Source organism: Ipomoea nil, unplaced genomic scaffold (assembly GCF_001879475.1).
Source record: "Ipomoea nil cultivar Tokyo-kokei standard unplaced genomic scaffold, Asagao_1.1 scaffold2792, whole genome shotgun sequence".
Lineage (NCBI taxonomy): Eukaryota > Viridiplantae > Streptophyta > Magnoliopsida > Solanales > Convolvulaceae > Ipomoea > Ipomoea nil.
The window spans coordinates 1572695-1597591 of record NW_017619220.1 but is presented as its reverse complement, the minus strand read 5'-3'; the positions used below and the strand labels follow the sequence as shown (position 1 = coordinate 1597591).

Below are 24897 nucleotides of genomic sequence, written 5' to 3'. Positions count from 1 at the left end.
ACCTTTATAGCTAAATGCATCGAATTTATGCCAGCAAATTATTCCATATATTAGACCACCTTCTATAGTGTTTTTTTTTTTTTTTTTTTTTTTTGACTAACTTGAAACGTTGAGTTGATATAACCTCAAAAATTAAGTTATTCTGCAAGAGTCAAAGACCTTGTGGTCAAGCGATATGATTGTGACTCTTAAATATTACATTGTAGCAGAGTCAATAGTACTAAAAAAAAAAGTTATTCTATAAGAAAACTGTTTTTGGATTAAAAAAAAAAAATTACAACCCTAATAGTTACAATTTATGCCTACTAGTTACATTTTTAGAAAATTTCTTGTAGATACTAGAAAGAAACATTTTTAGAAAAGTTCTATGTTACTAATTTCAAAAAGTAATACTTATAAATACGGAGTACTATTTAAGAATAAAGTATTTAATTTATTACTTATATGAGGAAATGTAATACTTTTACATTTTGATTTAAAAGTATAGATAAAGGTCAAATAAGCCCTCAAATTATATAAAATGTACAATTAAACCTTAAACTTTAAACAGTTTAAATTAGATTCTTGAACTCACAAAAATTAAGCAATTAACCCCTTTTTACTTGTTTTTGCAAGTTATTTACAGGTTAATGTCATGTTATATTTTAAGATTATTATTTTGATTTTTTTTATTTTTTCTTGGCACAAGTGTCAAATAGGCCCACCTACTACTGCGAAGTGCTCAATTTCCACCACGAACTAAATTAAGTGTCAAATAGATCCATCTACAAGTTAAATTTGTTCAATTGACTTTTTTTACAGGTTAATAACAAGTTACCAATTTAATTATTAAAATAAATAAATAAAATAAAATAAAAATAAAAAATAAAAAAAAAAAAAGAAAAAAGAATACAGCCACGGGCTGTCCTCGCCGGACAACCGGTGGCTGCCAACCAGCTATCCATCAAAATCTCATCTGATCCCTTGTGCATAACAATTCAACCAGGTACAGGCTCGTAAATTTCAAAGTTACCAATTCCAGTACCCTATTGATGCCACAACCTCCACTCATCCAGTCTGGTAAGCTTGGCACAAGCTGCTGCATGTTATCCAAACCACAACAGAGTCATATATGAGCACACAACTATGTTAAACAAAACATTGACATAAAAATTCAATCACACCAAATAACTTCAAATCACAAACAGCCTAGACAGAACATTAACCCCTCAAAAATTCCTGCTCAAATATTTTTGCAAGTGTTTATTTTTTTAAGGTTACTAGTCAGTTTTAAATAATGGCACAATTAAAAACAGGATTTGCAACAGGATCTGGAAACAGAAAGCGAGAACCACTATTTCTCCACGAAACTATGGATGGAAAAGGGAAAGGAAACAAGTTGAAAAGGGGAAGGCTGTATTCTTTTTTTTTTTTTTAATAATTTTTAAATTATTTTGAAATTATTTTTTTTAATAATTGAATTGGTAACCTGCAAAAAAAAAAAGTCAATTACCTGCAAAAAAAGCTAATTGAACAAATTTAGTAGGTAAGTGTGGTTAATTAACCTTTAATTTAGTTCAGGGTGGGAATTGAGCACTTGACAATAGTACATGGGCCTATTTGACACTTCTCCCTTTTTTCTTTTGTATTATTAAAATAACACCATAACTAATCTTTTCTAGAAGTGTAAATTTGTTTCTCGATTTTTTTTTTATTTTATTTTTTTGAAATGACATTTTTAGTCCCTTACACTAGAAGTTTTTTAATTTCTTGGTTTTTAAAATAATAAAAAAGAGAAAATTTCAATTTTGGTCCTATGACTATAGGGGTCTTGTTAATTTCAGTTCCTAACTTTTAAAAGTGTCAATTTAGTACCTTGACTATGTAATTTTTATCAATTTTGGTCACTCCGGCCAGATTACCGGTCAAATTTCGCCGGAAAATATTAATGATAAAAAAATTGAGGGTATTTTAGTCTTTTTCATGTATTATCTTTTTCTCCCCATTATTTTGCCGTTGAAGGTATCCAAATCTGGGCTGCAATTGAAGCCTGGGTGGAAGAATATTGCCACTTGTATTACCACTCAGATTACATGGTCCAATGTGACTATGAGCTCCAGTCATGGTGGACGGAGATTCGACAAGTAGGACATGGCGACTTGAAAGATGAAGCATGGTGGCCGCAAATGCAGACACGACTCCAACTCATCCAAACCTGCACCATCATCATATGGGTAGCTTCTGCTTTTCATGCTGCGGTTAACTTCGGCCAATATCCCTACACAGGCTACCTCCCTAATCGCCCCACCGTGAGCCGCCGGTTCATGCCGGAGCAAGGCACATCGGAGCACGCCGAGCTCCACTCGAACCCGGACCTCGCCTTCCTCAAAACCATCACACCCCAGTTGCAGACCCTTCTGGGCGTCTCTCTTATAGAGATACTATCCCGGCATTCCAGTGACGAAATCTACCTTGGGCAAAGAGACACCCCCTACTGGACTTCGGACGCGGAACCGCGAGAAGCGTTTCAGAGATTCCACGACAAGTTGGTTCAGATTGAAGGTCGGATATTGGAAAGAAATGGGGAGAAAAAAAAAAAAACAATACAGGTAAAAAGACAAAAACACCCTCAATTTTGTAACCCTTAATATTTTCCGGCGAAATTTGACCGGCAATTTGGTCGGGGTGACCAAAATTGAAAAAAAAATTGCATAGTCAAGGTACTAAATTGACACATTTGAAAGTCATTGACTAAAATTAACAAGACTCCTATAGTCATAGGACCAAAATTGAAATTTCCTCTAATAAAAAATTTGTGTGTTGATTTTTAACTAATGTGGAGTGGGATTTTTTTTTTTCATTTTTTTTTCTCTTGCAAATGATAAACTTTTGTGGGATCCATTGCATTGGAAAAGAAAACAAAGCAAATGGAGAAAAATCGCGTGGCAGGGATGACTGTGCCCAGCAGCGTGTCAGGGAATCCATTTATGCTTTTCTTTTAGAGGCAAAATGATTAAATTAGCCTCATAAATCAATCGGATAGTGCAATTGGGTCATCTAAATAAAAATAAAAAAATAAAAAAATAAAACTACATTCAAATCTCCTAAATTGGTAAAATTCATCAATTAAATCCAAATTAACTTTCCTTCAAAAAAAAATTCAAATTAACTTATTTAGCAGGTTAATTCTTCCCAGACATGCATGTGTCTTTTAGAAGAAAAAAAAAAAACTTTATTTATTTATTTTTGAAAACATTATTTATTTATTAAAAATTACTAATAATTTTAAAAAATACAACCTAACCTGAGAGAAAACTTGCAGGAAAAATCTCAAAATCAAACACCCTAACCCATGACCCAAATTTGAGACATGATCTCCGACCACCATAGCAAACAACTTGCAGACTGGAAGATGAAAGCGACCGAAAAATCTTCAATCGCAGCTGAACGCGGACAACATCTGGTATTTCGACAATGTGACTAAAGACTTTGATTACAGCGAAGAAGAAGAAGAAGAAACAGAACTATAAATTACCCAATAAATTAAAGTAGATCAAAATCCAAATATAAATTCAATGCAATATTGAATTTCAAGTTTTTATTAGGTGGTTATCGAGATTGAGTAATGCGTTAGGTCGTTACTCGTTAGGATAGTTTCCGAGCGGTTAGACTGCTGCGTCGTCGAGGAACCAAGTCAGGACAGTGTTGCAGCGGGCTATGGCATTCATGGAAGAACAATTGCCTAACTTACTGGATGATTCTAGAAAATTAAAACAATAAAAATAAGAAGAAATTGAAGTTAGAAAATTTCCATGACCGTAGATTATAGAGGAATGACGGAGAGGCAGAAACAACGGTGGCTGTAGTTTTTGTTTGTTTTTTTTTTTTTTTTTTTTTTTTTTTTAAATTATTAATTTTAATAAATAAATAAAAAGTTTTTTAAAAAACAAAAACAAAAAAGACAGATTTAGGAAGAATTAACCTGTTATACAAGTCAATTTAAACTCAATTGAACAATTTTTACGGATTTAGAGAATTTGAATAGAGTTTTTTTTTGGAGTTTTTTGCACTTTTGGTCCCACGACTATAGTAGCACTAGCAGAATTGATCCATGACTTTCTAACCTTGCAATTTTAGTCTACGACTATTGTTTTTTTTGCAAAAATGGTCCTTACGGGCACTTTTTTGTCAAAATTTCACCGGAGGAAAAATTCTTCATTTTTAACAGGGTTAAAATTGACATTTGACTTATCTCAAAAAATAAAAGAAAAAAATTAACCTTTGACTACATACAATATTACTGGGCTACATACTACTGCCCCAGGCGGCGGAGTTCTTGGAGCAGGCAGGGCTGTCAGTAAGCTACGGAGCGGCAGTGGCATTCACCGGGCTAGTTGGGTTATCCAGCAGCAGCATTGGAGGCGAAGCCAGCACGCATGCCGGATCATTCGAAGACATCGGAAAAGCTTCGCTGTATAGATTTTCGGCGAGAGAAGCGGCGGAGATTCTCAAATGCAATCGCTTATATTTTTTTTTTTGTTGAGATAAGTAAAATGTCAATTTTAGCCCTGTTAAAAATGGAGAATTTTTTTTCCGATGGAATTTTGACGGAAAAGTGGCCGGAAGGACCATTTTTGCAAAAAAATCAATAGTCGTGGACTAGAATTGCAAGGTTCAAAAGTCGTTGATCAATTCTGCTAGTGCCACTATAGTCGTGGGACCAAAAGTGCAAAAAACTCTTTTTTTTCGTAAGACATCCAATTACACCATCCGATTGACTTAGGGGGTCAATTTAACCCTTTTTCCTTTTTTAGATATCAATTTATATATTTTTTTCTTTTTTCTCTTCCCTATTTTATTCTCTCTCCTACATGTATCTAAAAAAAATCAACAAAAAACTCATATTAATGTAGATGCTCTTAATTTATAAGATTAGTTTTTATTATTTAAATATCAACTTTCCTTCTATGTACCCCATAAATTCACTACGCCATTTCCAACTCAATGGATCACAAATTTTAGACAAACTTGATAAGGAGAAGGTTATGCTTAAATAACCAAATTAATCTTGACTTTTTAGATTGCAATAGATAAAATATAGAACAAATACTATCTTTTAATAGAGTTAATAGTATTAAAAAAAAAATTAATCTTGCAAAATTAATGCTTTCAAAAATTTTATTAGATAATGAGGAAATCTATTAGTGATGGGCTAAAAATGTCACTATGAGAAAATGTGTGAGACGAAATCTACACCTTAAATTACTAAAGAATTTAATCTACACCAAAGTATTACCTTTTTTTTTTTTTTTTTTTTTTTTTTTTTTTTTTTTTTTGAAAACGCAAAAGTATAACTAAAAACCAAAAGTGTCAATTTTCCTTAATTGAGCCAAAAACTAATTTAGCTAGCACTTTATCCCTTAATTGAGCCAAGGTGCCTCCTACCATTAAGGTCAGCTCACGGCTATCTCACGGCTATCAATAAGTCAAAAGAAAAAAAAAAAAAAAAAGAATGGTGTGTCACAATTAATAAAGAAGCATATAGTATTGCTAAGATACCAAATCATTATTCTAAGCATTTTACTACACAGACCAAGTCAGAAAAGAAGAAAAACTGATGTCATTTCTCATATTTTCATGAATAGCATTTAGCAAGCAAACATTATGGCATGATGGCACTACTACAGTCTACACCCTCTGATTCAGTAAAGTCAGTATAGGAAAAAAGATTGAAGTTGTGGCAGTTGTATGTGAAGCAGCTTTAGCAGTCTAAACTACAACCCCTTCATACCAACTACTGAGAAAGCTCAAATTAGATGGTGGGTCTTCATTACTGCTTTAGGTACACTTATCATAACATCATCAATCTTGTGCACACCCCTATTCAATCTCTCACTTCTTCATTTATGTCAAAAAAATCACTTCTTTTACTCCAACACCCAACCATACCACTCCTCAAAAACTATCCCAGTTCTGAGAATCTTTCCTTAGGTGAAAACCTGTGAACTGAAAGAATGCACTGCAACTACTCCAGCTTTTCCGTCTGTTGCGGTGCATTCTTTGAGTAGTTGCGGTGCATTCGTTCCGTAATTCGCATGTTCTCACCTGAGGCATGGTTTTCATGGGAGCTAGACCCTAGAGAGAGGGGTCCTCCTTGTTGAGCATATAATATAACATAAACATAAATGTGCAATCCAACTATCAGTTTAGACTTTTAGTTGAGATGGAGTACGTGCTTCAATTCTCCTATTTACCTAGAACAGAAACAAATTCATGATTGAAATACTGAATCCAGAGTGAAAGGAATTGGCATAAAGAGATAAAATAAAGAAGTTTCCTGTTATTAGGAAAACTAAAAGAGGCAAGCAGATTGAAACCCAATAAGTCTGATCAGGATCAGCAACCAAACATCAAGAAAACATTTTTGTATGAATACATAGTAAGCACAGGAAACTAGAGTTAAACCAAAGAACAACTAAAAGGCAAGGCCGGGGGGATCGGGATCTCACTATACTTGAATTCTGCTGCTTCCAATGGAGTGTGACCTGCTTTTCATCGGCTTCCTCTCACCGGTGTCAAGCTAAAACGCAAGAGTCCATTGTCGATCCGGTTAGGGAAATAACACGCACTCCGGTTCCTTCCCAACACGAACTCATCCCTCCTCTCTTTTCCATTCCCATTCATCTCGACACTAGATTTCCTGGCAGCCTCGAATGGTCCATTGTTATTGCTCACATTCCTCCAGCTCACACTGCTGTTACTTCGGAAAAGCTTCCTATTAAGCCCCCCTCTCGCATCGCCATTATTATCCCTCCCCAGGTCTTGCCACGACTCCGAAAACGAAATCTCTGTCCCGTTTGCTCTGCTATACCTATCGTCATCCTCGTCTTTGCTCCCACCCCCTCGCCCCCGGGATATAAAACCAAAAATGTTCCAAGCCCATCTCTTTGGCTTCTTCAAATTCTTCCTCTCCCCATTCCCATTCCCATTCACATTCCCATTCCCAATCCCAACCATGGAAGCATTATCCTTAAAGCTAGTCAATTCGAAAGTCTCGGAGAAATCATCCCTCAGAGAATTGGAATGCGAAATTGAATCCTTTGCCCTGTGAAAGGAATCCGAAGAGGGCAACACTTTAGCATTAGAGACGGTTTTGGTCTCATCGATTTCGGCTACCACAGCTGCTGCAGCCTTCCTAATAGAGCTAGACCTATCAAGACTCTTCCTCCTCCTGGAGGAAGAATCCAAGTAGTACTCCCTAGTCTGGGCAGAACCCCCCGGCACGGTCTCATCATCATTGCTGAAATTCATCATAACAGGAGGCTCCTCGACAGGGATTTGAGTATCGGTCCGGGTAACGTGCACCACCGGAGCATCCTCCACTACAGAAACCATGGGTGCCATTCTTGGAAAGCTTCTTCCAATCAAATACCCATCCCAGGAAGCCCGAGGCTCGTCCAGGGAGTACCTCGGACCATCAAAGCTAATTCTCCCAACATCGAGCGAGAATCGAGGGTCTGTGTCACAAGATCTCCTCCCAAACCCATAATCTGTCATCTCCGGTTGGATCTCTCTGTTTTGCTTTGAGGTAGGCTTCTCAGCAGGCAAAGCAGCTGAAGTTTTGCCATTTTCTTGCTTCTTCAGCTTCTGCTTTTTCCTCCATTTCTGCCATTTCCTAGACAAAATGCTCCCTGCAAGTCCTCCCCCAGAGGGTTTTTTGGTCTGTGAATCAAGATCTATATGATCCTTCATAGGCTTTAATATATCTTCTCCCACAATCTCCACACTTCTAGCAGCGTTTTCAACTAGGGGTTCCGGAAGCTCAGTGATTTCTTCAATCACATCGGCTTCATTTCTGTGCCCACTGGAGTATTGCTCGTTTCCGGGATCCTCTCTTTCTTCTTCTTCTTCTTCTTCGAATTCAAGAACGGGTCTACTGGTAAAAGTATCGGCAATGCCTTTGGAATGAGGGTTTTGGGAGCAAGGGGGTTTGATCCCCTCGTCGAGGGAGAAGAGGGTATTACGGACCCTAACGTCACAGGACTTGCGCTGGGGCTCAAATGCGGCGGTGGAGAAGCTCAAAGACTCGTTCTTTGAAGCGGAGAATGACTTGGTACGGCGGAGCTCCGGGAGGAATGTGGAGGAGGGCCTGGACGGCTTAGGAGGAGGAGGAGGAGGGGGAGCAGCGGAGGAGGGTTTGGAGAAGAGGGATTTGAGGGCGGCGGCGGCGGAGGAGGTGGAGTTGCGGCGAGAAGAGGAGGAAGGGTTGTTAGAGGAGGAGGATTGGTCTAAGGTGGTGAGGCGTTCGCAGAGGCACTCGGGGCAGAAACCGGAGAACTTCTCATCTGGGTGGCGGTCGCAGCTGAAGGAGGAGCGCGGCGGCTGAGATGGAGGGAGCGGCGGCGGCGGTTGAGTTGGATCCGCAGTGGTGGGATTCATACCCGCCGGTGGTGAGGACGAACAAGTGCAATGCCCAGTGTGTTCATGTTCCACTCACAATCTTCAATCTTCAACCTATGAATCAACTAATCAAAACACAAAGAGAAAGCCAAGAATTTGCTGGCTTCACAAATTCTGGAGAGGATTTGTAAATTTGGAACAAGAAAGAAAGAAAGAAAGAAGGGAATAAACTAATAAATGATGTAGAGAGCGAGTAAAAGAAGAAATATACATACATATCAACTCAAATATGAACGCTCACCTTCGCCCTGCATAGGGATTGTTTGGCTCATCCAAATTCGAACGTGTTTGGAAACTTTGAAAATATTTTTTTAAAAAATCAATTATTTTTCAGAAAATATTTTTATTTATAATGTTTTTTTTTTGTATTTTAAAAAATTATATTGGTGTATTTGATTCACTTTTCAAAAAATAAGCAGAAAAGAAAAGGATCAAATATTCTAAATTTTATCTGCTAACTCCGAAGACAAAATCGACGACGATTATCTTCTACCAGAGATGGAACGCGACCGATTGGTCGCTTTTTATCAGAGAAGGCGACCACTGATTGCCTTTGACAATTGATTTTTCATGATTTTATTTTTTCAAGCATTACCCTGAACACACCCTAATATTCTTTTTGTGGGAGAATATAGATTATTCCCTCAAAATATATTTCATCCTGTATTATCCACTTTAAATAATATCTAATACATCTCATCCTTCTTTATTATCAACTTATATAGAAAAATATAAGTTGTTAAGAGAACTTATTTATTTCTCAATTTTGAATAAAAATAGATTTTATTTCATTTGGTTGATTAGAGAATTTATTTCATTGAAATGAATTTCATAGTTTCCCCTATGTATTTTAGCTTTCACACTTTTTGAAAACAAAGATACAACATAAATTCTTATATTATGTTCGCATATCTTATATTAATTTTCACATTTTTCGAAAACAAAGATACGACATGATCGAATTCTTATATTATGTTGGCATATCTTTATTATGTAAGGGTATTTTAATCTTCATACTAACTATTCTATGTTCCACCAACCAAATAATAAAATTAATATTTCAAGTAATTTTTTTATATAGAGTTTAAATTCAGATCATTCTTAATTCTTCTTCTTTTGTAATGAACAAAACAAGTTGTAAAAGTATATATGGATATAAGTTGTTATGAATAAAAAAGAATGGTGATATTTTGTAAATGAAATAAAAAGATTTCATTAGCTACTTATAATTATGTTATTGTGACTTTTTATTTATAATAGTAAGCATTTTTACAATTCAATATTATAAAATTTTTCAATACTTTATTAGGTGAGACACTATTTTTTTTTTTTTAAAGTAGAGTAATTGTTAACTACATTAAGAATTCTATTTTTTGTTTCTAATAAATCAATTCTCATTATTTCAATCATATTATACTAGTAAAATACATCCAACCCCTACAATTATCACTCCCAATTAGTCAATTCTGAATTAAATTTTAAAAAATCATTTATTTTCATAAATTACTGGTAAATTGAGTGATCCTACCATGAGTTAATAAATAATTAACCTATTCAATAAAAAAAAATGATGCATTAGGGATTAGTAATTATTTGGAATCTTCACAATGGTCCATTATAGTATTTGGAACCACTAGTAGTTAATAACTTGAAAGTTAAAAGATCATGGGTGATTATCAGTTTAAGAAAAAATGTGAAAAAATCACTATATTCGAAGGATCAGATGACATTAACTAGAGTACATTTGATTAGAGATGATAATAATAGTATTAAAACCCACCACTTGATTAGAGATGATAATAATAGTATTAAAACCCACCACTTCATTATTTTTTTTAAATATATTGACTTTGTTACATTGTAGTATCTGTTCATACATACTTTCTCAGCCTGTTGAATCACAAAAGTCAATACCGTCTCCACTGAGACTCGATCTAATGACCTCCCATATGAAAAAATCACTACATGTTATCTGAGTACAATGTCTGGCCACTCTAAACTTTAAACTTCATGAATAACCAAAATGCTCTTTCAAATAATTATTCTTACAAGTTAATCCACAACGTCGAATAGTGTGGAAGCTTCACACAATCGCACAGTTGATTTCAATATTAGTTTAAATACACATTGATTTTCAAAGATTCCCACAGGACTAGGAGGATATAAAAATAAATAAATAAACAAACAAGTAAATAAATAAATAAAAAGCAAAAGATGCCACGCATGCTTCACCATCTTTACATCTCATTTCGTTTTCTTTGCTTTTCCTTTTGTTGGCTTTAATTTTTCTTTCTTTCTTTTTGGTCTTTTATTTCTAATGTATTGTTGTCTCTCTTTTTCTGTAACTTACAGCCTTATTTGAGGGGTATAGATACGTGACGAATGCATACCATTTTGGTTTTCCAAACGCTGTGCTATTGCAGCCTTTGTTTAATTTTGGTGAAAGAAAACTCAAATCTTAAAATTATTTGAGGGGTTGTCTTATGACTCCAAAATGTGTCCCCTCTTGGGATTCGTTAAAGAAAATGACATAATCTTTAGAGAATACAACTACTCCCTCAAGCATAGGTCTCATTTTATGTGGAGTTTTTTGCACTTTTGGTCCCACGACTATGATGTCACTAACAATTTTGATTCACAACTTTTAAAACTTGTAGAATTAGTCAACGATTATGACTTTCTTAGTAAATTTGGTCATTTCGGTGCATTTTTCGTTCAATTTTTGCCTAAAAATTTTACTCCCCATTTTAACATGGGTAATATTGTCTTTTCTATCTCACAAACTAATGAAATAAATAAAGGGTGAGATCCAAACCTGTTGAGATAGAAAAGACAATATTATCCGTGTTAAAATAGGAGTAAAATTTTTCGACAAAAATTGAACGGAAAATGCACCGAAAGGACCAAAATTGCTAAGAAGCTATAGTCGTGGACCAATTCTACAAGTTTTAAAAGTCATGGATCAAAGTTGTTAGTGACAACATAGTCGTGGGACCAAAAGTGCAAAAAGCTCTTTTATGTGTCTGATTAGGGTAACGGATCTTGACTGAAGTTACTTTAAATTCAATTTTTCATATTATTAAATCTAGTATTAGTATATAAAAATTATATATTTAAAAACTACATTAAAAGTACTATTAATCACAAAAAATCAAATTTAAAATTAATTAAAATTATTAAAGAAAATAAGTAAGAAAGAAAGAATTAGTTTGATTAATGAATAGTAATAAACAATATAGCTAAAATGGGACAGATGGAGTAATGTTTTTGTCCCGAAGAAACGAGTAAATGAAGAATAATTCACATATATAAAGATTATTACTTAGTGTACATAGTTGGATAGTAATTACAGATTTTTACGGTTATTAAAAAAATTATTCTCTCTGACCTATCTTACCTGTAATGTTTACTATTCACTAATCAAATTAATTCTTTCTTGTTTGTTTATTTTATTTAGTATTTTTTTGTGTGTTTAATATTACTTTTAATGTAGTTTCTAAATATATAAATTTTATATACTAATACTAAACTTAATATTATGAAAAATTAAATTAAAAATAACTTCGGTCTAGCCTCGTTAGCTAATCAATACATATAAAGTGGGACGAAAGGAGTAGTTTTTATTATTCATGTAAAAGAAAAAAAAAAGAATGAATGGTTGAGATTAAAGGAGTACGGCATAAAAAAATGAATAATATATTTCAGATTTTTGCACATTTTTTTTAAATAAATAAATACATACCTATATATACACATTTATATAGTGTTTATTAATTAGTAGAGTAATTAAGAACGGTAAGACTAAAAGGAATTGTATGTAATACATAAAGAAGCAAGCTCACATCCTTTCTATTCTTACTTTTTAAAAAAAATCTTTGGACTTATATGATCTCCTCGAAGTAATACAATGAAAGATAAAATATGAGAAAATTGTAGACCAATGTTTCCCATTCAATTCAATACATCAATCAGCCCCTAAAGTCACTCTTTTTTTCCTCACTTTTTCTTTTTGTTTTACCAACTAGTGTAAAGTGTACTCCATCATCAACATTATATATGTAACATTCAAAGTTATATTACATGTCATTTTAACTTTTTACTCAAGATTACTTCGTATTATACTAATCTGTTATGTTATCTATAAAGATTTAGATGAGATCAGATAACGTGAATTTCTTCTAACTTAACAGAGGTCTAGGGTTCACCCTTAAACTTTTGATTTACTTGATACGAATCAAAATATGAGGTGATAGCTAGTTTTATTTTCGGGTAGAAAGTATTGAATTAGATCATTAGATACAGAAAAGCATGCATACAACATATATATATATATATATATATATATATATATATATATATATATATATATATATATATATATATACACATACATATGAGTGTGGGTGTGAATAAAATGAGCTTTGAAATTTGTCTCTCTGGCTTTAATTTTTCTCTTTTTTGTATTCTCTAGGGTTTGTCTTTCTATGCGTTTGGTTGATCAGATAACTCAAATCTCAATCTGAAAGCATAGATATGCTACCTTAGTGGGTGTTAAAGATTTCAGACAAAAATTCCATACCCTGTTTGATGTGGGCCCCTATTACACTCCACTTGTGACAAATTAAATTCACTATAATACTTGCATTGTGTACAATATATACTAGGAATTATTTTTCTGTTCAGTATATCATGGTACAAATTTTTAACAAATATTTAGATTGAAATATAATGATACATTTATATTCAAATGCAATTGTTTAGCACTATAGAAACTTCATAACCAAAAATAAAAATAAATAAATTAATAAATAATCGTGCGCGCGCACACACATATATATAGGGTGATGATCCTTTGAGAATCACCCTCCTCATGAGTACATGAGAACCAATAAGGTGCATTTAAAAAACAGATTTATGGATAAGATTAGTTTGGGGAATTTAACATTCGCGTGTACATATAGAGCCTCCTGCGTGCATAATTAGTCATGTGTGCATATTAAGCATGTGTTGTGTGCAAACATAGGATATGCACACGACACATGCTCCATATGCACACGCGAATGTTGAATTCCTCCAACTAATCTCATTCATAGATCTGTTTTTTAGTACACCATATATATATATATATATATATATATATATATATATATATATAGAGAGAGAGAGAGAGAGAGAGAAATTTTTAATTTTGGTCACATGCTATAGGGGCATTGTTAATTTCAACAACTGACTTTTAAAAGTGTCAATTTAGTACCTTGACTATGTAATTTTTGTCAATTTTGGTCACACCGGCCAAATTGACGGTCAAATTTGGCCAAAAAAATTTAATCCAACATTTAGTCTAGAAAGGATCAAAAGACGATTTTGCCCCTCAGATTATAGACTAAATGTTTGATTAAATTTTTCCGGCCAAATTTGACCGTCAATTTGGCCGAAGTGACAAAAATTGACAAAAATTACATAGTCAAGGTACTAAATTGACACTTTTAAAAGTCAGGTGTTGAAATTAACAATGCCCCTATAGTCATGTGACCAAAATTGAAATTTTATATATATATATATATATATATATATATATATATATATATATATATATATATATATATATATATATATATATATATATATATATATATAGTTGTGTGCAAACATAGGATATGCACACACACATGCTCCATCTCATGTACTCATAGGGAGGGTGGTTCTCATATGATCACTAATGTGTGTGTGTGTGTGCGGATAAATCTGAGTTGTTGATTTGTTCAAGCCGTTGATAAATCCAGATAAACGGCTCTATAAAAAAAATTACGCGTCTAATCTATTATCTTTGCATTCTGTTCAAATCTTAGAAGGCACAACAATGTCCATTGGAAAACACAAAATGTTCATTCTTCTTCACGGGATTATTAAACCCATTTCTTGAACTAGTCACTTTCCTTCCTCTTTCACGGGACTTAGAAACGTGTTTGTTGAACTTGCTAAACCAGCCTGTTAACAATGTGTACTGGAAGACCCAACAATATGCACGGCAAAGACACAACAATGTGCACTAGAAGGCAATAATGCGCACTAGAAGGCAACAATGTGCACTACAAGGTACAACAATATGCACTCTAAGGGAGAAATTATGCTCTCAAAGAGACAAAAATATGCACTCAAAAGAAGGAAAAATGTGCACTGGAAAAAGAAAAATAATGCACTCAGACAAAAGAATATGAACTTACCCAAAATTACCATAACACCACGTGTTCTTTTTAAATGTTTTTCATTCTAGATGATTGATTTGGACTTAATCAATCGCTAAGATTTAACCCTATTTTCACCTTAATGAATCAATCAAAGGTCGAAGGGCTATTCGATTCATTAAGGGGCATAGAGATGCCCTTGCCTGGCGCCATTCTCGGAGCTAGCAGCAAACGGGGTGGGGGTCGTGCCTTAATTCAGACAGGACCAGACTCTTCTTTGTTTGAGTTACTCCCAAACACGTAGACCAACAGATCTCGCTTGTCCTGGACTAGACAAGTACATAGAGATCTTCGTGGGACCGTCGACGGAGTCTCAATCGATCTTTTTTAAGATTCCTTATCACGCCACACACACATAGAGAACCTTCCATTGATAGATAAGAGGCTCCCTTGAACAAATTCTTAAAGGTTATGTTACTACCTGCTTATACAGTAGAGGTTTACTTTATACCACCATATAGATCGGAATCCGGAGCGATAAGAACGAAAGGGTTGGTGTGGCCACATCTACAACTACTGGCGCTTCAAAAGGCTTATATCCCAAGGGCGCTACTGAAAGCCCTTTTTTAGGTTGTGTAATAGGGAGATGTAAGCCTCGAAAGCCTTTGGTACTTCGGTAAGGCGAGCAGTCCTTAAACAAAAATAAAATAAAATAAAATAAAATAAAATAAAATAAAATAAAAAAATAAAATTGGAACCTATTTTATTTTTTCATTTCATTTTCTATTTGGTCGGCTTTAAACAAAATGAGAATAAAGCGTACAATCAATAACATAGCTCTTTCTTTCTTGGTCTCATTTCGAAAGAGAGGTATTCACATTCCTAATTAGGAAGGGTCGGACGACTTTGTTTGCCCCTGCTTTGTGAATCGCATCCCTGCACAACAACACTGTTTGGTTGTGCGCCCCTTATCGTTCTCACTCAGTGTTTCAAAGGGTGGGAAGACAGTCTACGAAACGAAGCCTATCGTCACACCAACCATCAAATATGAGATAAGGTTCCTTTCTCAAATATTTGATGGAATGACCCAGTCCAAAAAAGGAAGGTTATAGTACGCAATGCGTTCCATTTGTACGAATCGCGAACATACCATGCACAATTTGACGTAGAGTTACTAAGAGCTGGCAAACCGGGTCGGGCGCAGGTTCCAGATCCAAAAAGTCGAGCCTCGATCAGCCCAGTGCACCAACCACGCGGTACGACGAGCACTCAATGACTTAGTGAATGATGGCCCACCCCACCCAAGAGCGTTTATGTCATACATGAACTCATGGTTGGAAACAATCCTTATGGTTTGTTTTAATATCCGACGGTAGGAATAATTAAACGAAAAGTCCAGGTTGGTTGGTGAGCCTAGTGATATGAGACTATCGAGCTTGGTTCAGAGAGCACTTGTTGAGTTAAAGATTTTTTTGTTGCTGAATGCATGTTATGACCTAAATGATGAACTATTGACGCTACTTGTTCGGATGGATGTTCACCCCAAAGTGTTCCCTGACCGCATACATACATCCATAAGTAACTTAGTGCAACATGGCAAATTTAATTGAGAGGAATCAGCAAAGAAAAGAAAAATGGGTCAACAACATTCAAATGTGTATTTGAGTGATTGTCCTCGGACTGAGGAGTGTCAACATGAGTTTGTTGAGGTGTTTACACAGGCCTGCGACCTCTTTTATATTCTGTTGAGAGTTTGGATTGCTCCACTAAAGTAGAATGAAAAGAAGGAATTGGAAAAGAAAAGGGGGGGGGGGGGGAGGGGGGGGGGTATCCTTATTATGAGAATTGAATTCTTCTAAGTCAGGGTAAACGTGAACTAGTAAGTGTTAAGCTAGGGTGGGAACAATGTTACATACATTAATCAAACAAATTATTCTTCTTTTTTACACCACAAACCACAATCCACTTAAATGAAATCTACTTCATATTCTTACTTGAAATTGAAATAAAGTATATAATTTGATAAGTTTCGTATACAAGGATAAGACTACATCCATATCATAAATGAAATTCAAGCTCTAATAGTCGATCAAGTAATTTGTGCCCAGTAGAGCTTAGCTACGAGTAAATTGAAATGGTCTGGTTAAGCCAATCCCCTTGTGATGAAGATCCTTGATTAGCTTGATTTCTTGAAAGATTAGGTTAGTCACTACTGGAAATTATGGAATTTTCGACCACCTGAAAGTGATCTTAAATCAAATTGAAAGTAAAAAGTGGTCGGAAATAGCAGCAAAGGTTTTTCCGGATACCAAATGTGGTCGGAAACAAGGCTTTCAACTTGATTTAAGATCATTTTCAGTTGGTCGGAAATTTTAGAATTTCCAGTAGTGAGTGTTCAGTGTGCTCAAAGTCAATCTTCAATTTTCATTGTACTTTGATAGTCCGGGAGGCTTAACTAAACAATAACAAAGAAACTTTTTCTAAGTAAGATATCTACTATACTAATAAGAGCCCAAGTGAGTTAGGCCTATAATGGGTAGAAAAAATGGCGGTCACAGATTTTAATCAAATGAATGGCTCAGATTGATTAAAAGATTGATAAGATTCAAATTTTACACAAAAATTTTCTAAAATACCCACACACCATTACTAATTCCGTTAAAATTTTAAGAATTGCCGTTAGTTCACCGTTAACTTACTCATTGATTTCAATAAAAAAAAAAAAAAGGTCTTAGGTTCGAACCTCATCCCAATCAAAGTTGGCATAATTAGTACTCTATTTTACTCTTATTAAATTATATAAATAATAATTTAGTAGCTACAACAAAAAATTATAGATATGCATTTCTTTAATTTAGAATTATGTGTCCACAATGCCTTTATTCAAAAAAAAATTATTCATTATCAAAAAATTAAATAAGAGAAATAATTGTATTAGTTATATTGTCTTTATTTTTCTACAATATAAAAATTCTTTATATTCAAATTTATTAATTGATTATATTCGCTACATTGTCCTTACAATGTCTTAATTCAGTGAAAAAAAATTATTCATTATCAATAAATTAATTAAGAGAAATATTTTCATTAGTTATATTGTCTTTATTTTTCTCAAATGTAAAAATTTTTACATTCAAATTCATCAATTGATTACATTCACTACATTGTCTATTATCTTTTTTGTGCACTATTTTTCTAATTAAATATCAAAGTTATAATACAAAATAATGCTATATATTTATTTACCAAGTATTTTATTAATACCATGAAAAAATTAAAAAAAAATATAATTAATTAAAGCCAACCATATTAACTACTTGAGAGATTTTGTGACAAAGAGAGTATTCAAATCACACAACAAATTGAAGTGAGAACTACCTTGCAATGTCCTTGTTTGACAATCAGTAATTAGCGGATTTGACCAACGAATTTATTTAATTATTAACATTGGGTAGAAAAAATGACCGTCAAATTATTAAATCAAATGAATGGTTCAAATTGTTCAGGTTTTAATTTTTTTTTAATGTTTTTCTAATTTATCCTTAATTATATGATTATCCATTTAACTTTTCCGTTAAATACCGTTAATTCACCGTTAGTCTAATTCTAATATTAACGTCTAATATAGAATTATAATTACACCATTAATCTAATTCTAATATTAAAGTCTTAATAGAACTTAACCACAAATCCTAATGTCGAAATCTCCTCAAACAATATTAGTATATATTTAATATTTTATGCCCTAATTTTTATTTGTTCTCCCTTATGTCCCGTATTTGGTTTCAACCGTACCTATACAATTATTTTATTGACAATTATAATCAATCTTGACTATATTAACTTGCATTTATAAACTTAGAATTACCTATTTAACCCGCACGAGCTTAGCTCAATAGTTTAGTGGGCAGTATTTGGGAGAAGAGACCAGGGTTTAATTTGAACCTCGTCGGCGGCAGTGCGGGAATTATGTCCAAAGTGGGTAGATTCCTTGTTCGCACCGGCATTTGGTCCTGTCTGCTGAACCATTGAGTCACCGTGATTTACAACTTCCCACAATGCTCTGTCGGGTCGGAGTGTGGGGGGCCCTTGGGGTTGGGGACTCAACCTTTACGAGAAGAATTACCTATTTAAATACGCAAATTCAACCTTCAATTATCTATGCATGAACAATTTCAATATAATCTTACCTTAATATACTTTAAAGTACTTATTTTAAAAAAAAAAACATTGGGCATTATCCCAATCGCGCAATGCACGTAAAAAACTAGTTTTTTAATAAGTTTGAGAAAGGTGAAAATTGAATTAAAATGTTTTATATAGAGATACATACTAATACTATTGTATAATAAATTTTTTGACAATCAACACCCAAAATAGACGTGAAAGTAAAAATATTTGTGAAAAGAATCCGATATCTATATTTGTGACAAATTAAATGAGCAAATGATAAACAATGAATATAGAATGTCAATGAATGTATCATCACTAATATAAAAATCCAAGAGTGTAAATTGAATTATATTACTTCTTATCTTAATCACTCATAGATTAAGTTGCATATATACTTTGATGTTAACGAGATCTATATTATGTTATTAGCTTATTTTATAGCTGCAAATTAAATTGTGGTACTACAATTTCATTATAATTAATGTGCGAAATTTTTACAACTATTTCAAATTTTTTCCCTTCGATATCCCTCATAAAAGATTTATATTATGTTATTAGTTTATTTGTAGGTGCAATTTAAGCAAAATTAACAAGATCTGTGACAACCAAGACTATATGGTCTAATAGTACCCGGATTGGACTTCTATGTGGAAGATTGTGAGTTTAAGCCTCACTAAGGGTGTTATTGGTTTTTTTTTTTTTGTGTTTTAGTAGGTTGAGAAAGTATATGAACAGATACTACATAGTAATAGAGCTAGTAGCATTCAAAAAAAAAAAAACAAGATCTGTGACATGCAATCGTTCATTTATTTATATTAAAAAAATTCTCGTAAACACATAAATGTTAAATTAAGGGGTGTACGTATTCAAGACTTTTGTAAATTATTAAAATTTTTATAGACTTAAAATATTTAAGGTATTCAATTCAAACGTTTTAAAGATTTTTAAATGTTGGGTGATATTTTATTTATAAATTTTTATTTTATATATATATAATTAGTGCAAACTTTTTTTTGGATTGGATTTGTGGAGAAAAATAATGAGGAGGGGAGATGAAGCGCACGCGAGCAGCAGAGTTGCCACTAATTTCGCCCCAGCACATTATTTCAAATAATGGTGTTCCATAATTCCACATGCATAATTATTGCACAAACCTAATTATTCTTATCCCCATATATTATTATTATATTATTATTATTATTAATTTAATTTTGTCCTACTTATTCTGCTGCTTTAAAAATAAAAAATAAAAAATTGGTTGACTACTAAAGGGAAATTAATTTATTTGATTTGAGTATAAATAATATTTTGTCTCAAATTTTATAGTATCCAATCTTCACGTATTTGATATTTTTTTGTTGTCGTAAGTTTTCAATTAGAGGAAATTTATTTAATTAATAAGTAGGATTTTTTTCTTTAGAAAGATTTATAATATATACTATTACTTTAAAGTTTAGAAGACAATAATATGTAAAATGAATAATAAATCTTCTTTGAAACTTGTGGCATATGGTATACTCTAACCCTAAACTCTGTAGCTTTCCCTCACTTAAAATTATTTATGTAAAAAAAAAAAAGAGTTAATACCCATTTTGATCCCTCGACTATTAGGTAATGCGTAATTTAATCACAAATTATTAAAAGTATCTAATTTAGTCCTTTAAGTTGTAAAATCATACCCAATTTGATCATCCGTTACAATTGCCATTCATCCACCATCATAAAGATGGGCAAAAATGTCCTTTTATCTAAAGTCGAGGTACCAAAATGGGTATTAAATTATTATCTAATAGTCGAGGGACCAAAATGAGTATTAACTTTTTTATTATTATTATTATTATTATTATTATTATTATTATTATTATTATTATTATTATTATTATTATTATTATTATTATTATTATTATATTTGATATTGGTACAATGTCTCCTCCACTATATTACTTCCTATTATTTTAAAAATTAAACTAAAATGTACCACACAAAAAAAAAGCATGCGCAATTACGAATTGTTGTTATAGAGTTCGATTTTTGTTCGAGATCTAGGGTTATAGAGTTCAATTTTTGTCAACACTCTCTCGATTTTTGTGCACATATAAACTAATGATTACGAATTTTTCTCGTCACAAAAAAAGCAATAATATAGTGGCGGGAGACATTGTCCCAATGTCAAATATAACAACAACAACAACAACAACAATAATAATAATAATAATAATAATAATAATAATAATACTATCCATTTTGGTCCCTCGACTATTAGATAATACGGAGTAATAGTTAATACCCATTTTGGTCTCTCGATTTTAGATAAAAGACATTTTTGTCCCTTTCTTTAACAGTGGATGGATGACAATTGTAACGGAAGACCAAATTGGGTATATTTTACAAGTTAGAAGACTAAATTGGATACTTTTAATAGTTTGGGACTAAACTGTGCATTACCTAATAGTCGAGGGACCAAAATGAGTATTAACTCAAAAAAAAAAAAAAAAAAAAAAGAACTTTCATTTGCGTCCAAATGTGGGTAATCATCGTTTCATATGCATTTGCGGTTTGTCTCTATTGGAGTTAATCACCCAATAACTAGCATGAACCAATTTATAAATTTGAAGTTCAAACTTAACAACTCTTCATCATCACTTCTACATAGTTCCAAATATTTGTACATATTTATACACCCTTTATCTCTATCCTTTGTGATTTCTAACAAATCTAAGCTTTTGAATATTTTGAGTTTGTTGATCAGTTGAAATGTGTCTCGGGACCACTTAACATAAATTTATACTTATATATGACGACGAAGATTGAATATATATATATATATATATATATATATATATATATATATATATATATATATATATATATATATATATATATATATATATATAGGTTCTAATGAGAACACTTGCTTAGGTGAGAACGTGAGAACAAATCGTGTGCATCCATCTAATATTTTTTAATGGTCTAGATTAGATTAAGTGTGTGTGAATGCGAATTAAATGTGTGCAAATGCACTTAATCGCGTTTGTACATATTTAATTCGCGTTCGCACAAACTAATCTAGACCATTAAAAAATATTAAATGGATGCACACGATTTGTTCTCACGTTATCACCAAAGCAAGTGTTCTCATATAATCATATATATATATATATATATATATATATATATATATATATATATATATATATATATATATATATATATATATATATATATATATATATATATATATATATATATATATATATATATATATATATATATACTAGCATTGTGTACGCGCGATGCGCGAAAATTCATGCCCAATATTAAAACATTGATAAATACAAATAATTAAAAATTATAATTTGAATTATATATATATACAAATAATATATATATTTTGTACACACACATATATAATTTATCATTCATAGAAATTTAATTAAAATATAATTAAGTATTAAATTAATATATATTTTAATAAAATGATAATTAAAAATAGAAAAAAGATATGATAGATATAGGTGTATGGTAATAATGATGTGTTATTGAAGTTAGAATTAAAAACTAACGGTGTCATAACGGTGTAAGGGTAGTTTTGTCTAATAACATTGGAATGTACAACATTTAAAGTAAAATGTACACATTTATTTGCATACAAAGAGAGGGACATAAATCAAGGATATAACTTTCATTGAGATATATTATGTTTTTAGATATATATATATATATATATATATATATATATATATATATATATATTCTACTTTTTCCTTTTTTTACTTTTACAAATATTAGTGTACATGATAGGATGGTTAAAAAATATTCATAATAAGTTAAAAATTCATCAAGGGATCATGATACTTCTATCTTTAAAAATTCCTCAATCAATCAAAATGAGTTTATAAAATCTCCTTTTTATTATAAATACAGTTGATGTTTTGTGTAAGACCAAATTTCACATTTAGTCTTCGACTAATGTAGCATTGCGGCATTTGTTCTACTCTTTTAATTTTGCTTCATACATTATTAACTTTCATTTGCTTGTTACAATTAGGTTTTTGTTTAAATTTCACCATTAATAAAAAAGGGTGACGGTAAGAACGTTACCGAAGTATATTTGGAAAGGATAATAAATAACACGTAATATTGTCTAATGATTATGAATATAATATTGAGTCGGTCCCATGCTTGTTAGTTTCTACAGGGTCTACTATTTATACTAATGCGTACAACGTCTCTTTACTCAACGTAACGGACTCTATAATAATAATGGAGCACCTGGCCTCACCATAATTGCTTCTTCTTAAATAGGGTGGTGCCAAAGTAAATATGTAATCTCTTCTTAAGTGTGTGACTTGGGGCTCCAGTACTAAATTTGGAAAGCATGTTGGTGTCAGCGTTTTAGTCATGAGACACATGAGGGATTTCGTACCTCTTGAACGTACATAGAGCTTTCAACACCGCGTCACTATACCTCTACATGTTACATTCGTTAGCTTCGTATTCGCCAGTTACATGACCTACAACCAACTTGGAGTTTCACCATATGCAGATCCTTTCCGCCCTTAGCCCCGTTGCTAGTTGGAGTCCATTGAGAAGGGCCTCGTATTCTGCCTCGTTATTAGATAACTTGAAGTAGAACCGTAGGGCATGATAGACCCGTAACCCCTAAAGGGTAATGAGCACTACCCCACCACTGCAGCCCTTGTTGTTAGAAGAATCATCTATGGACAAAGTCCACCACCCTTAGTCTTCGATCTCAACCTGCTCCACCATTTCTCGGGCCGTTCATTTCACTATAAAGTCTACAAGAGCTTGGTCTTTAATGGCTAGTTGTGGCTTGACTTTAATGTTGAATTGGTTGAGGTACATGTCCCATCTCGCCATCCTAACTAAGGTGTTCATATTCCGCAAGAAGCTTCCTAACAGCTGATGTGAGAACACATGGATAGGGTGAGCCTGGAAATAGTGGGCCAACCTATTTAATGAAGTGACCACGGCAAATATAGTTTTCTCCACCGCGGTGTACCGGAGTTCAGCCTCATGTAGGGCTTTGCTTACATAGTAGATTGGATGTTGAATCCCTCCTTCCTCTTTGACTAACACGGAGCTAATCACACCCTATGACACATCCAGATACAAGAGTAAGGTATTGCCCACCTTAGGCTTTGCAAGCAATGACAGGGATAACAAATACTTCTTCAACTCCTTGAACACCATCTAGTAGTCTAGGGTCCACTCGAACCCCTTGCTTTTCTTTAAGGTTTGGAAGAAAGGGAGGGATCGCTCGGCCGATTTAGATAAGAATTGACCTAGGACCGCTAGTCGATCATTGAGCTTCTGGACTTCCTTTATGGACTGCGGGGCCTCCATGTTAAGGATGACTTTCACCCTTTTCGGGTTCGACTCTATCTCATTCCTAGTAACCATAAAACCCAAGAGCTTACCCCCTTGGACTGCAAAGGTGCACTTTTTTGGGTTCAAATGTAAGTTAAACTTTTTCATGATGGAAAATACCTCATTGAGATCCTCGACTTGAGAGATGGTCTTGCGGCTCTTGACGATCATGTCTTTCACATAAGCTTCTATGTTCCAGCCAAGCACCGTCTTGAATAATTTTGCCACCATGCGAGTGTAGGTGGCCCTATAGTATTTTAGGCCAAATGGCATGACCAAGTAGCAGAATACTCCCTCTAGAGTGGTGAAAACAGTCTTCACGACGTCCTCTTCATGCATGGATATCTGATGATACCCACAACAGGCATCCATGAAACTCATTAACTCGCAGTTTGTTGTCTCATCCACCAGTTGGGGCAAGCTCAGTTAAGGTTTGTGTAGTCTACGCATTTGATAAGTGCTAATTCTTAGTATTTTTATATGCATAATTGATATCAAACTCATATTATTTCATGTTAACTGGAAGCTAATTATGTGCATATTTGATTCCTTTGTGTTATTTAGGTGATTTGGAGACATTGATTGTAACATCATGTAAATTGGAGCTCAATTGGACGTGTTTTGAAGTTATCTTGGCACAAAGTCGGGTTCCGGGAGTCTTGAGAGGTCAAGAAAGTGAAAAAGAGCAAGTGGAAGTATCATGACATAA

General features: G+C 33.1%; 2 protein-coding genes across 2 annotated transcripts; one reads left to right on the top strand and one right to left on the bottom strand.

The window, feature by feature from the left end:
• The first annotated feature begins 1931 nt into the window (after positions 1 to 1931).
• Positions 1932 to 24680, top strand: LOC109157777 (probable linoleate 9S-lipoxygenase 5). Its single transcript, XM_019305618.1, has 3 exons — positions 1932 to 2588; positions 23391 to 23396; positions 24660 to 24680. Exons 1-3 carry the CDS (start codon positions 2073 to 2075, stop codon positions 24678 to 24680), a joined length of 543 nt encoding a protein of 180 aa, XP_019161163.1. The 5' UTR covers positions 1932 to 2072.
• On the bottom strand, positions 6300 to 8633 carry LOC109157829 (UPF0503 protein At3g09070, chloroplastic). Its single transcript, XM_019305663.1, has one exon. The coding sequence runs from the start codon at positions 8416 to 8418 to the stop codon at positions 6532 to 6534; it is 1887 nt and encodes a 628-aa protein (XP_019161208.1). The 5' UTR covers positions 8419 to 8633; the 3' UTR covers positions 6300 to 6531.
• Positions 24681 to 24897: the final 217 nt, after the last annotated feature.

Coding starts and splice junctions, on each gene's coding strand:
- LOC109157777 (XM_019305618.1), top strand. CDS start 2,073: ATGGTCCAATGTGACTATGAGCTCCAGTCATGGTGGACGGAGATTCGA.
- LOC109157829 (XM_019305663.1), bottom strand. CDS start 8,418: ATGAATCCCACCACTGCGGATCCAACTCAACCGCCGCCGCCGCTCCCT.